General features: G+C 35.3%; 1 protein-coding gene and 1 long non-coding RNA gene across 2 annotated transcripts in view; both read left to right on the top strand.

Annotated features, from left to right (window-relative positions):
* toc (toucan) overlaps positions 1-15806 on the top strand; it is a gene marked incomplete at its 5' end in the record, with an annotated part of 219539 nt that overhangs the window by 67420 nt on the left and 136313 nt on the right. The window contains one exon of the mRNA XM_017612096.1: positions 1691-1794. Coding sequence (XP_017467585.1) covers positions 1691-1794 — 104 coding nt within the window. The remainder of the gene's footprint in view (positions 1-1690; positions 1795-15806) is intronic.
* Positions 5607-15543, top strand: LOC108359983 (uncharacterized). Its single transcript, XR_001847027.1, has 3 exons — positions 5607-6162; positions 14653-14655; positions 15531-15543. It is a non-coding gene; the product is annotated as an uncharacterized LOC108359983 (long non-coding RNA).

Here is a 15806-nt window from a genome sequence, read left to right as displayed (position 1 = left end):
ATTTTATTTTATTTTATTTTATTTTATTTTATTTTATTTTATTTTATTTTATTTTATTTTATTTTATTTTATTTTATTTTATTTTATTTTATTTTATGCAATCTTTTTTTGTTGAATCTTTGAAATTTTTTCGCCTTCTTTTTTATGGGGTGAGCCACGTCAATGTTGTACAACCATTTGAGCTACGCGCGCTTGACCGCACCATGAACACTCTTCTTCTCCTTCTACAGCCAATGCATCTGTATCCGCAGAGCAGTTTGCTCTAGATTTTCGATCTCATTGTTTGAACATCACTATTTCGTTTTTGCTAGCATGTAATTTGGCTGCTTTTCCGGTTTCAATTCGCAAAACGAATTCGTTTATTTTTCCGTTTATTGTAGATAGATATGTATTCTAGATATAAAAACGGATATCACACATAACAGTCCGGTTTGCTTTTTCAAATATGTACATCTGTATCAGTTTTGGTTGAGAGGCAAAAACCGAACAAAAAATTAATCGAAATTCGACAAGTGCATACGACTTTAATCAGATATGCAAGTGATGTATACATTATTTTAATTTTATAGAAGCTCTTACGTTGGTGGTATGAAGTTTTTGCCTGAGAAGACCCCTTGTAAAATTTTCCAAAGAATAATTTTCTAGAATATATCAATCCTCTAACGAACTTCCAAGTTTGCTTTTTGTGGGGTTTCTTGAAATAAGGAGCAAAACGACCTTCTTCTTCAGGCGGGAGCTAATGGGTTAAAATGTTCTACGAAAATATTTCCCATGAAATTTAACTACATTTATATGTCTGGACCTTTAATTTCGCTCAGACATTTATTTTAACCATGGCCGGGACATGAAATCTTTAGTAGGCCACAAAAAAAAAATCGAGCTAACTTTTGCAAATCAATCGAGCGTTTTATTACTGGATATGTATACTTTCAGATAATATTAGCAACGTCCGGGCTAGTTTAAATTATCATAAAATTATCGCAAAGTGTTCCATTAATTCGTAATGGATTTGAACTTATCAGAACCCGGAACTGGAACCCACTCGCACTTCAGTAAAAGTTAAATCTTATAACCTACTGCGTATAATTATGTGTATGTATGATTAAAAATCTTTACACTTTTAGCGGAAATCGAATTTAATCCGGCATAAATAACTATATACTTGCAAATATTTCCATGACATTTTTCTATTTAATTATTTTGCTCATTAAAAAAAAACACTCTTAATTATGTTCATATCTTCTTATTCATTGCGGCATAAACGTGCTACTTGTTTATTTTTGCTTAAAATATCAGCGACACATGAAATTAAAATAAAACTAGTCACGACCGACTGACTGTATATACTATAGGAGCTGAGCTCATATAACTATATATGTATTTGTCATACAGACATTGATATCTACGTACCTGAATACATACTTACGCATATCAATTGTTTAATATGGTGCTGATGTAACGGCATGAGCTAATGCAATTTTCAATGATCTGATCACTCAAATGAATAAGCGCATCTACACTTTTATTTACATAAACAAGTTTTCCTACTAAATGCAACAAAATTAAATCGGTACTTGCAATTTTATCGCTTGTAATTTATAAATGCGAAAACACAGATTTTACATTTTTTAGCGTTTTTGTATGTACATACATCGAAACTAACAAACTATTACTTATTCTTTCGTTACAGTGGTCGATCGTACAGCAAAGACAGTCAGAAGAGCTCCCAAAGCGATTTGAGCATGGCTAGTGCCGGTGGCGGTTCACCGAAGCTTTTGGCTAAAACTCCAATGAGTGAGTATTTATTTATTTATAAAAAATATAATTCTAGTGTTAGCTACATAGCTATTTATGTATGTAATAATTATGAATAAGGTGGGACAAAATAGTCACAGTTCATATGTCAGTTTAAGTTTAATTAAATAAATAATGAATAAATAAATTAATGTAAAACGGCAACGCTGACACATGAACAAAAGCAGAATGTAGCACAAAACTTATTTCAGAATAAACAAATACAAAATAAACCTCTTTTGGAGTAGAATTCTACCCAAAGGTCATATGAGGGTTAAAAAATATTTTTTTTTTTGCTGCGATGGGTTTAACAATATACCTGGCACCTGGTGTCCACTTGGCAAACCATTCCTGGAGAATATTTTAGAGTGCAGCTGCCTCTCTTTGTATACGTACTGTGGCTGTAGATTGGAATCAACGGCAAACTTGCTTATTGCCAGTCACCAGGGTGACAATCCACCTAAACCAAGCAACCAACTGGCACCTTTCCTTTCTTCTATCACATACGGCTTAGATGCTAGCGGACTTTGCGTAAAGTTTTAAATTGATTTTAAAGTTTTTTAAGACAAATATCTTATCACACCTCAATGCATCTACAAAGTAAGCATAAAGTTATGCTATTACTTAATGCATTTTCTGAAATGATAAGTGCCGGTAAACCCTATGGCGTTGACAGAAAAAGCCTTTTAGCTCACGTTCTGCAAATTGATTTCAATTAAAAAACTTTTACTATCAAAAGGAGAACCTGAGGTTTTTTTTGAGTACGAGCAACATAGTGTAAACAATGTTTCTTCATGGTTTTTACACTAATACGCATCCTAGCGACCGTTTTTGGTAAAACTAAACTGCAGATTAAGATTCCTCGCACCCGAAAACTTCCAGAAAGGCGTTTTAATATAAAAACATTTGCACTTAAATTATTTTTAGCTTTTTTTTAACGATTCCGCGACTAGGAAGTTCAAAATGAAAAAAGAGCTTAAACCGTCAGTTTGGCAGTACTGAGAAATTGCTTCTCTGATATATTTACATACATATTAAATGCAAAACAGACTTCCAGAAAATCACTGGTTTCCCCAGCTGACTGCCGAACAGAGTAATAAATGATTCTTAATTTATAAATCGAATTCAAGACAACAATTAGTCCTTGAATATCCACATACATACATACATTATTATTATTATTAGGGCGTATATAGCGCTGCAACCTAGCTAGATCCATTGTGCTAGCCCTTACCAAGTCACTCCAACCTTAGGCTGTGAATAAAATTAAGCACTTTGGAGGGTGTCATGTTCCAGATTCTGGATGGAGACGATATTCGCTCTCCAAGGTGCAAAAGTCTTAGTCGAGTAATACGCGGGCAATCACATAGCATATGCACCGCGGGTTCATCCTCTAGCCCACAAAACCTGCAGTTCGTCTCCTCTGAGAGTCCCATCTTGTGCAGATGGTACCTCAGCCTGCAGTGTCCTGTCAGATATCCAGTGAGAGTTCTTAAACCCTCTCTGCTTAAATTTAGCAGCCGTTCAGATATTCTTCGAGAGGAAGTTATGAATCTTTTGGACTGCCTATTACCCTTTGTCGAGCGCCATTGGGTTGTAGCTTGCGAGCCCTCCCATCCCCTTAGGAGTTCTGCTGTGTATCCTTTGGATAGACTAAAGAAAGGCTGAGGGCCGATCAGGCTCCGTTTGGCACCGATTTTCACTAGAGTGTCAGCCCTTTCGTTGCCATCGAACCCCTCATAATCCGGAGCCCACCAAAGGGTTACTCTGTTACTACCTTTGACACCGTTTTACAAAAGTCAAGTGCTCTTAACGCCGCCTGGCTATCCGACATGATGTTTATCGTGGACACAGACTTTAATTGCAAAAATTTCCGCCTAGAATATGGTAGGGTATAAGCCCATCGGACGCTTTTTTTTAAAATCTAGGTCCATATACGACGGCCCCAGTGTTCGCATCCTCGTGTTTCGAATCATCAGTGTACCAGACATGAGTTCCTCCCCGAACATGGCGATTATTATTTTACAGGTATCCCTTTCAGGTGTTATTACCTTGTAGGGCTTTGTAAAGGTCAGCTTCGGTAGCATTGAGTCTGTGAGTTTTACAACGGGATTATTTATGAATGGTTTTAGAACACCCTAATGACCCCTTAAGTCCCCACTTTTCAAGCTAGTTAGGTTCGGCAGTCCCAGGGCGCTTCAGCAAGCATCTTTACATACATACTTAAGTATAATAAAATTTAACAAAAATTTTTTTCACAGAACATTTTAAACCGTTAACTCCCATCCGGAAGGCTCGTTTTGACCCGAAAAAGTGGATGAAATGCGGATTTAAATATATATTATCCGTTTACCGATTATATTTTTGGATACTTTGACGATCCGTTCTCCCACTAAAATGTGCGACAGACACTTATGTATGTATGTATAGACAAGTACCGAAAATTGTTTTGAAAGCTAACACGTAATGGCGCCTCGGCACGCTCAACCACTACCGACTTCGAATACAAGTTTCCAAATGTTCGGCTTGAACAAATAAAATGCAATTACATATTGCTTATTGCTTTTTCGAACGTTTCGGACGTTTTCCGGATACAGAACTTTGTACGGGACCGCACTGTCGGCAAAATTTACTTTTTTGTGAAGGCTGGGAAGTTATTTGCATTTGCTTATTCATGTATGTATGTACATACAACATACGTGTGAGTACGCGCTTCCTACAATCACTTCCGTTTGCACTGTGAAATTAAAATATAGCGCGCTTTTAGGAGGCTGTGTCTTTGGTTTTCGTTGATAATTCTGCAGTTATGGCGAAGTTGAAATTTCGTTGCCTACATCTAGGCTATTTCCGTCAATGCTCACTGAAGATGTAGCATCAAACACATAACTCGCGAAGGTTGGTAATTATGTGACAGGAAAAGAAAAGAAAAGCAAAACCGAAATTTTTAATTATGTAATTAGATAAAAATGATTTTTAAAGTGATAACACAAAATTTTGGCATTCATGCGTCAACACTATCAAGCACTTTTGTTGTGGCAAAGTAAAATTGACCAATGCAACATTGGTAATGTTGCTCTTAACCAGCTTGCAACATTTGCTTGGCCCAACAAAATTGATCGCGTTACTCTCAGCCTCTCTTTTTTCTTCCAAAATATATGTACAACTCTTCTATAGATCGGCAATTCTCTTTGAAGGCATTGCTTGTACGCTCTTCGGCAGGTGTGTTGTCGTTTTATTGTCTCCCACAAGTGGAGAACAACAAGTAGACAAGTTTTTTTCTCCCAACAACAAAGTATGTTCAACAAAAAGAAGTTAACAACGGCAATAAGAAATTTACACAAACAATAACGGCGAGTTGGGGGGAGACAACAAAAACGTGATGTAAGCATTTGTCAATAAAATTACAACCAGCAAACGAACGAACGGGAGACCGTGTTGCCAGCCAGGTACTTCAACAACCGGCTTCTGAGATCAACACGTAGAACAGGCACCATATGGAAGATGCAACAACAAGAATATAAACAACAAAAATAACAATGCAAATTGCTGGAGATCGGCTACCTATATGTATATGTATATACAGATGTAAGAATGTGTGTGAGTGCCCCTTTGGTTCCACTTGGTTGCACTTCTTTCGTTCGTTCGTTTTTTCATATTTGTTGTATGTGTTTTGTTTATTATCATGTTTTGCCTGCATTTTTTTTTTTGGTTTTTATTTTTACTAAGCGCTTAGTGGTTGTTTGTGTTTGATATCTGTGAGATACACTCTGGCGCTTCTAGGTGATTCTTCTCTTCTTCTTATTCCATTTCCGCTCCCGCTACTCTTTTCTTCGCTCGCTAGCCATTGTGCTGTTCATCGATGCTTTGTTAAATTTTCGAGTTGCTGTTGCCGCTGCACTCGATTTTTCGGCAGTCTATCACGAGTATTCAACGAAACGAAGTGTTGTTGCTGACATTTAGTGTTGCCGCTTCAGCGCAAATGCAAATCGATCGGTTGGTCGGTCAACGGTCAAAAGCGCATCGAATCGATCGAGTTGAAAGAAATTTATATATATATATATTTTTGGTTTAAAACTGAATATGCAAAAATGTAACGCGTAGCTGGTGGCGATCGCGTTTCTCTTTTTCGCAATTTTATTCAACGAATTTCGAGTACTTTTTTGTGGTGTTTCTAAAGAAAATCGAAAATCAACGATGTTGTGTAGTGATATTCAGTAATTACATAAAAAATAAATGAAACAAAATATACATAGAAAAAGTTTGAAAACATAATCTGTATTAAAAAAATGTTCATCTGTGGAATGAATTATTGCTGTGCTACCGGACTTTAATAAAATGGAAATATTGAACTGAAAATAGTTATTTATGGTATTTTTGTAGGCTTCCAGAGAAGTTCACAGTATTTTACCATTTACATACATATGGATACATATGTATATATTAATTTTTTATTTGTGTAAAAGTGCAGAGAGGTGAACGAAAGAAAATAACATTTATTTCAAGAATATATAGCATAAATATATTAAATTTTAAACTACCTTAGCCACATAAATAAAGTAGTTACATACAGTGACTCAAACAAGTAACCTCAGGTTGATTTTTTGTTCTAAATATTTACAATGTTTTTCAAGTAATTGTTTTGTTGTTATTTTTCTATATCTAAAAATATTGCCCTGCCTTTAATCAAAACCGTATAAATTAGTTTTTATTATTTAGGAATATACAAAATATTTTGAGCAAAATCTCAAACTTTTTATTCTGAATCCTTAGAATATATTTGTTAATATATTTTTTCTGTCGGATTATCGCACTTTTTCCCGCACTTTTTATATAAAAAAACCGCACTGGCCGTCACCAAAAATAAATAAATAAATAAATAAAAATTAACGCTTGAAATTTGCACTTCATTAGACTAAAATTGTATACGCTAAAAACTGCATACCCAAATATGTTCTTAAGATTCAAATTAAAAAGTTTAAAATTTTGCTGAAGATTTATTGAATTTTCCTAAGTTTTGCACAAGTTTAAAATTTAATTTACGCACATGCTATATGGTTTTGGATAAAGCTGCGCATTAAAGGTATTTTTTGTGTTCTTATACAGTATAAATTAAGAGTTTTTAATGTTGTGGGAGGGAGTAAAAAACAAAAATAATTTGAAGGCGCTGGAAACGGTAGTATTTGTTAATTGAAGATATTTCTATGTCAAAGATTTCACATATACTTTCGTTTGATAGCCACATTGTAATATTTACCTTATCTTATCGATTAACTGAGTTAAATTTTTTAAATAGGTGGCAACCCGCTCCAAAAATATTTTTGATGGTAAACTTTCTTAAATCACCTTAGTTTGACACCCATAAAACAATATTTAATTTATCTTAACATTTAAAATAAATTGAAATTTTCAAACTGGTGGCAACGCTCTTCAAAACAAATTTTCGACATAAACTTTCCTAAACCTCTTTAGTTTGATACCCATATTAAAATATTTATTTAAAATTACCTATTAAAAAATTAAAATTACCTATTAAAATATTTATTTAAAATTACCTATTAAAAAATTAAAATTTTCAAACAGGGCTGCCACCTGTTCCACAAAAATATTTGCGGCCACAAGCCCTCTTAAACTCCTCTTTTTTGACAATCATACAGCAATATTAAATTTATCTAAAACTGAAATTTTTAAACAGATGGCAGCTCTCTATCTTTTTTCCTTTATTTTAAGTTAGATCTCCAGCAACATATCGGTGAAAACTCTATTCAATCCATGCGTACGTTTTTGAGTGATGCCGGTACAAACATACAGGCATGCAAAAATTATGGATTTGGCTTCTGTTGCTCTAATGAAGACCCTCTATATAATAATTTCTTTAATATCTTTAATATACAGGCATTGGCATGTTACTATTCTATTATATATATCATAGTTGGTCACTTCATAGGCACGCGTGCCATAGTTTTCAAAAGCTCTCTATGCAATTTATATAGGGCAGGCACAAACTGAAAGCTTTCGCTGGCCAACTCTGATATATGTATGTGTATAGATAGCAAAAATATTTAAATTTAAAAACATTGTGAATATTTGAAAAAAATAAACACGTGGTCATTTGTGGTCACTATATATCGTATGTTCTCATATTTCGTTAAGCCGATCGTCATGATATTTTCAGTATATTGTGTACTATTAATGAGTAAGAAACTTACAAAATTTCATGGTTTTATTCAGCTAAAAGAAGAAGTTTTAAAGCAAAAAATCATATCTGAACTATCGGTTATATGGGAGCTACATACATATATACATACGTCACAGTGGTCCGAATTTGCCAGTTATTACACATGATTGATATAAAAAAAAGTTCGTGTATCGAATTCCAGTTGGATATCTCAAAAAATGTTTGCCTAATTTACGCTCAGATTGACATAAATAAGCTCAGAGAGGCGAACATGATCATTTCGATAACATTTTTTATGGGTATATCTATTATTTTTTTGGTACTAATAAACATCGGACCGTAGTTATAATACCATTTCATATTTATTAAATGTATAAAAAAATGATCTCACGAACACTCTGAGCATCCGGTTTGATATTTTATTTATTTTTTTTTTGCTATTTCAATGCAACAAAAAATGTACTTAGTGCTTTAAACGCAATCCATGCTTTAATTTTTCTCAATATTTTTTTCCCGATTTAAAGCGGCTTTGTGTCGTATCACGATTTTAGCAGTAAACATGAAAAAACAAACAGGTCTAGAAAAAAGCGAATACAACTTGCAAAATGCTCTACAGCATTTGGCCAGTCGGCACGGCTAGAGGGGTAAGCAACAGCTGTAATGCCAACATGAAGATCGTGATTAAATAATTCGCGTAGAATTGAATGCTAAGCACGAAAAAAGGAATATGTACCTACCACGAGTGTTAACTTCGAAAGCCAACATATTTTGAGTATCTTTTTGAGTACTTTGTTCCAATTTTTACCACTTTTTGATATTCGTATATATTTTTCACTAATCTGCATTCTATATTTTCACACTATATGTATTTGTTCTTCCACTCCCCTTTCCTCCCTACGTTTGCTTTCTTGCCAACCTAGGTTTTTGTTTGCTTTTCATTTTGCGCTTTGCTTTATTTTTGCTCACCGCATAATGGCAGCTTGCCATTTAGAGCTCATTAAATTTCATCTACCGACCAAAAACTGAAACAACTGACTGCCATAAGCCAGCGTATTTACATACAAACGAGTATTAAGATACTGCGCTGACGATAAAACTGGTGCGATGGGTTAAACAAACCGGCGACAAAACGCTTTTGGCATTTTAAGTCGGCTAATATACTATATATGTATGTATGCATATATCTACATACGTAGATACACATGCACCTTTGTAACTACGTGTACCCACCATGCAAAACATGAGGAATAGGCAACAAATTGGTGACTCGCCGATTTATTGCCGTAGTGACAAATCGGCAACATCATTTCCCGCATGCCATTTTAGGAATATGTTATCAAAAATTCCCAAACTAATAAATTTCGCGTCAAAGGTATACTCCAAAAGCATCCGCTGACAGAAATAATTAATTTCGTTTTTAAGTGGTAATTTTGTATTCAAAAATAAGTGAAATATTAAAAATAATAAAATTGTTCCGAGCATTTATTGCCCAAATATCATCTAAAGCAATAAAAAAGCGATAAGAAAACCACTCATTGAGGTAATAAGAAAACCACTCGAGCAGGCAAGTTGGCTTTGGCTGATGTTTTAGAGCGCGTGGCCGAGAGCGACACCTTTTCTTATTGCCGGCAACAAAAATTGTCTGTTGGGTGTACTTGTACAAATGCGACAAATTCGCAATGTGTTGGCTTAGCGATTTTGGCCTTAGCTTTTAACTCTATTTTCTGACACGTTTGCCAGTAGTTTTCTGTTTTGAATTGGGAAATTCTTAAAATTCCATGAACGCATTTCCAAAGTTTATTGTATTTCTGTTGCTAACTAAATACATAAAAAATACTGATTGCTGCCGTGGACACTGTATGACGTCTTCAGACATATGCAAACACATACACATTTAGCTTATCGACACATTCCATTGACAATTTTTAATGGTAGAACATGAAATTTGTTAAGTTTGCTGAGAACTAACACAGGCGCCAAAATAAAAACCTGTTCTTTCTCGAAGACGGGGCGATGCATATTCTAAATATTATTAACACAGCATCACGGGTGGCGATTGAGGAGTATCATCTAACCTCCTTTGACGACTTTGAGCAGGTGGGTATTCGAAGTTAATAAAGTGTGGGAAGGAGAGGCTTATAGGTGCTCTAGAAAAAGTTTCTAGGGTCTCTCTCGCATTTGGCTATGTTCTCACTCTTTGGAGGAAAGTTAGATTTGGCAAAACGCTTCAGACCAATCATTCTAACAACCTTCATGCTGAAGTGTCGCTATGGCACGGTAGGAGAGTGCATTAGGTCAAAGGTTTTAAGGGGCAGCCCCCTTAGTCTGACTCTATGTGCTCTGCGACCAGGAGGCATGAAGTGGAGGAAACAATCTTAAGGTGTTTACACTTCCTCTTATCTAGAAGATTGCTGACTTTAGAGAAGTAAAATTGTCATTGAACCATGATAGAGGTTGGGAGAGGATGCTCTCTTGTGGTTTTTGGTAGTGGACTTCCTATTAAAAGAAACGCACGACTTCTTTTACAGCCAAAAAAACGCGGACCATGTTTGTGCCTATAATCAGGAAATTTGCTCAGGAAGATCTGTATAAAGACACATCGGATCCTGAATAAGATTGATTAATGCCGCTCTTTGAAATATATAGGAGTAGCTCCAGACACGAAAATGACTTGAAAATCTCACGTCGAGCTGAAGGTGAATCGAGAAATGAAAGTTTTCGGACAAATGCCTGGGGTCTGAGACCGGTTCTTGGTATATTTAGCATCCATAGCTGTTGTCAGACCCATCGCCATTCTGCTGTAGAACAGTTAGTGGTGTGGAATACAAGGAAGGTGTGTGTGTGTGGCATTATGCTCGGCATGAGTACAATGGCCGGATTAAGCGATCCAAGCGAAGTCTACAAAATGAATTGTTGACGGCATTCTTTTGGGTTATTGAAGACCATCAGATTTTCGGGCACAAAGACTTATTTTGAAGGTTGTCAGAGCAGTACCCTTTGTTTTTGACACTTTATGATAAAGTCATACCTGAGGACTCTTTTGGAGGAAAGTACGTCATTAGACTTCCTGCAAGGGAGCAGCGCCGCGATCCAAAAACTCTCTCTTTAGGAGCTAGGTAAAAACTTTCTATACCGACGGCTCTAATACTGATAATGGAACTGGGGCTGGATTGCATCTCGAAAGTAATTTCTTCATCTCATTTCATTTATCAAGTCTATTATTTACAAATCTTACTGACTAGATATATAAGCTTCTGTGTTAAGGGTAACCAAGATATGTAGAATATTTGAACACGATTAAATGATTCCAGTAATGAACCAAAACGAGATCTCTGGGAGGAAAAGTATATTAAATTCATTGAGAGCTCTTGAAATCGGGTCATCATTTTAGTATTAAGCTTTATTTACTTAATATGAAACGGGTAATGAGAATATAAAGTTCTGTATAGAACATAGAAGCTCTGGACATTCAACTAAGCCATTCAAGATATCGTATATGAAAAGCAAAGATTGAAAACATCGCCTAGGCGCAAGTTATTTCAGATTTATGAGTCCGGTATAGGATGGTAGGGGATCGTTAAAGTGGAGTGGTCCGAGGGCAAAGCAAATAAAACTTCGTTGTAATCTTTTAAGTCTAGAGGCATGAGTTGAGTAAATTGGATTTCAGATTAAATAAGCGTACTCCAGCTTTTAACGACCCAGAGACTTATACAGAATTTTTAACAGGTGTAGGGATCTTTGAAATCTCCACCACAGACGCCTTAATAGTTTAGGTATAATGACAACGTTTTTTCAATCTAAAGTCTTTGCAGTACTTAAACTAGCAGGCTGCATAATTAGCGAAAGATGACGTGGACATAAATTCAGGGTGCAGTCGAGCTGCCTTATAGGTCTACGAAACCGCTCGTGGTTCTTCAAAAATAGACCAGGCATGTAAGTTCGGACTGAACTCCGTACCAAAGTGGAACTGTCTGGTGAATTGGCGTACTGCGCTGCTTTAGATCATCCAATTGGACCGCAGCCAATTTTAGGGACAAGCTTAGCAGAAATCGTCGGGGACATCAATAATGAGATCTTAATTGATGTAAATAATTATTTTTTTTTAAATCTATTTTTTATATGAACTCTTCAACGCACTCTCTGTTAAACACATAACTTCGAAAAACATTTCTAGGGACTTCTTTTTCTTCTTGAATGGCGAGTTTAACAAAGCACGCAGGTCGTTTCTGTTCTCTGCCAACTTCGTCTGCGGTATTCCGCATCGACCACGTGCAAAGTCACGCAGGTAAATATTTCGCAGAATCTTTCTCTTGGAAACTCAAAAAGCCGTCTAATCAGATGTTTTCATTTTACCGGCTTTTACGCCATACACTAAGTAGCAGCAGGGCATTATGTGGGACTTACAGAGTCTAATTTTAATCCACCATTTATCATACGCTTCTTACAAACTACTTCAACCACATGAACTTTCACTGACATAGTTCATATGTATATACGATGATCTACATACGGATTGTTTATCTTAAAAATGTATGCCATCATTTGCATATGATTATTTTTTCAGCTACTTGTGTCGTTTCTATTCCAATACTTGTTTTGACAATTATATTGCAATAAACCATTTTCCACTACAAAATACTTTTACCATTTTGAAAACTTCCGACGTTTTAATGTTAAGAGTAACGATTTCATTGTTATTGCTATAGTAGTTATTCGCAGAGATAAAAATTTTCCCGCCAAGTAGTTCGCGTGCATTTCTATGTTTATAAAGTTATTTGCTATTGTGCTCAGAGTTTTCTTTGTTGCATTTACTGGTTTTTCTCATTTGTGCTAACTATAAGTTTTTAACTCTAACGATGGTGGTATTGGTGATCGTATCAGCTGCTTAACAGCTGTTCACCAAACACAAATTAATACAAATGTAAGTTGGTAAAATGCATGTTCAACTCACCTTTCGATATGCACCCAGGGTGGGTAATTCAAGTTGTTTAAACCACCGAGAGCATAACCTAACCAAACTCCATTTAGCTGCCTCTTTTTGTTTGAAATACATTTGGTGTGTATGTACATATAAGCATACTTATACATATGTATATTAGGGCGGGCCAATTTGTATGGAAGATTTTTTCGACTATGCTCTTATAGCACAGAAGGATTCTCCGTGTAATTTTAAGCAAATTTTCTGAAAAAACTATGGATCCAAACAAATTATTAATTAGTGGGCTTAAATTTTCTATATAAACATGCTATAACGTTTTCTTCGAAACCTGTTTTCGCAATTTGCCAAACTCCAAATTGATTTTAGACCCATAGTTTCTTTAGCAAATTTGCTTAGAATTATACGTAGAATCCATCTGTGCTATACGCGCATAATCAAAAAAAAAAAAAAAATTGACCCGCCCTAATGTACATATTACCCTTTTCTTTATTATTTACTTTTATTTGGTTAGCCGTTTCTCCTGTCTTTGGCGCCCAGACACACATATGTGCGTATAATTTCTTCACCTTACAGCCCATGCGTGACTGCATTTCTTCTCTACACTTGAATGCATTTGAAAGCACCTGTATGTTTACTCGTCGTTATGCCTTACGTATGTATGTATGTATGTTGTCATCTCTTCGGTATCGCTTCTGTTTGTTTGCATCTAATTTCTATTCATTTGCCTAAATTAACATTAAAATGTTGTAGAGTGCCTCTGTTTGCTCGATTAGTTTGATCTAAGGTTGGCTTGCACTTTCTGTTCCGGCTCGGCTTTCGTCTGCTGCCCGTTGTGTTGTGAAGAGCGGGTGGAGGGAAGGCAAAGGCTTAAGCGTACAGTTTTAAATAAAACTCAAGTGGCTATAAATTTAAATAAAAATTTCTATGCCGTTGGTCATACGCTATTTGTAAAACCTCTTTGCTTTTCTCTTCTCTTTGCTTTTGTCTTTAGTGCCGTCAATTTTTCTATTGTACTTTTTACACTTAAACCAACTTTCTGTTTCATAAGTTTTATGACCAGCTTTCATTCAGTATGACAGGTATTTTTATTTTTTTAAAGTCATAGAACCCATTAAACCGCTTACTAGTTAAGCGCCTCTGTTGATTTTCTGGGTTCATTTAGTTGAAAGTGCTGCTGGTTGCTAGAATTCTAACTACTCGTTAGAAAATGAAGTTGTATTTGGTTTTATTTAAGCTTTTAGTACCGGTGTGACCAGATGCTTTCAAAAACCGAAGCTTAATTGGCTTTGAATAAGGGTTAAACAAAAGATATTATCCTATGAAAAAATTAACCTAAAAATAGTCAATAATTTTGTGAATTTCAATATGGAAAATACTCGTACAGGGAATTATTTAGACTAAAAAATTATTATTTTCTACATCAAAAATTTGTTTTACATTTAATTTATAGCGCTATTTTTTTTAAACCTAAATTAGATAAAAACTAATTTTTTCAAAGAAATGGTTCTTTGCACTGCCATTGTAATGTTTAACGATTAACGGTAGGTTTCGAAATACTAAGGACTTTTAGTATGACTATTATTTATTATTATAAGTTCCGGTTTGAATTTTATTAAAAATATTTTAAGTAAAAGGACAGAAGAAAGAAGAAAAAAGCCACGAAGCTAGACCTGAATTTCTGTGACTATTGCACAGCCTCAAAAGGACTAGCCTGGTCACACTGTTCGGTGCACTCTAAGCGCAGTAAGTACTAGGAAGCAGTGGGGGCCATATATATACAAGCCCACGCTCTTCGGCCACCCTTTCAATAGTTCAGATATAATAATATTAAACAGAAGTGACATCAGCCTATTCTCTGGATACCTAACTATCGAAGTGTCATAATTACGACTGTGCCTTGAGGATGATGAGATTTCTTAACACATTCTCTGTGACTTGTCCGGCCTTGGCTAGACAAAGATTAATTCATTTTAAATCTCCAGTAGTCGAATACTTTGTAACAAAACGTTGACGCAACAAGCTCCTTTTAGGATTCATTAAGGGGACCGAAGGTATCTTGGAAATACTCAACGGTATGTTCTAGCTACTTTAAATTAAAATTGAGTAGACTACAGGGCTATTTGTTTGGTTTGTTATACTTATTTGTTTATTAAAAAAAGTGGCACAACCAAATTTTTTTCATTAAAAGTTCTTCTTTTTGCGAGCGCTAACTGAAAAATGGAGACAAGGGTGTTGAAATTTGCCACAACTATTTTTTTGTGTAAGTGGCTGCAAAGTGGACTTAAAAGAGTAGCGACACATGCTTACACGCCGATGTTCTGGCAGTGACTTAGTATTTACGTACCCCGCGGGGAGTTAGGAAGCTAGAAAGAGCGCGTGTACGCTCCAATCACTCCAAGACATTTTTTTCAACTTGAAATGGCCTTGACCCCAAGCGCCTAAATAAGGGTTAATAAACTCTATAAGAATCAATAAGGAATCTCTACGGCATTTCTTTTGGTTTTTCGCCTGGGCTTAGACGCTTCTCATACAGAATCTGTTAGTTTCCAAAGGTCATAATTATCTTTGTATAGTTTATGCTATTAGTTTTGTGGTATATTTGTAAATGTATTTAGTTAAAAGTAAATATTTTAAATATTTCTTATTAATTTTTCACCATATTTTATCTTTATTTCTCTCTTTAGCCATATTTGTGGTTTTTATTTTTATGGTCATGGTTGTGTTTGCGGTTTAAATACTACATAGCTTCCACTTCCTGTGCCATTGTCGACGGTCATTATTTTTGTCGGTGTAACTGTATATGTGTGTAACGCATATAGTAGATATAAATATGTGTTAAACAATGTCTCTTTCACAAAAGTTAATTATCACATTTACATTACCAAACTTGACCATCAT

Source organism: Rhagoletis zephyria, unplaced genomic scaffold (assembly GCF_001687245.7).
Source record: "Rhagoletis zephyria isolate East Lansing unplaced genomic scaffold, Rhagoletis_zephyria_1.1 Rzeph_scaffold_00500, whole genome shotgun sequence".
NCBI classification, from domain to species: domain Eukaryota; kingdom Metazoa; phylum Arthropoda; class Insecta; order Diptera; family Tephritidae; genus Rhagoletis; species Rhagoletis zephyria.
The sequence above is the reverse complement of the archived record's forward strand: the minus strand, read 5'-3'. Positions and strand labels throughout refer to the sequence as shown.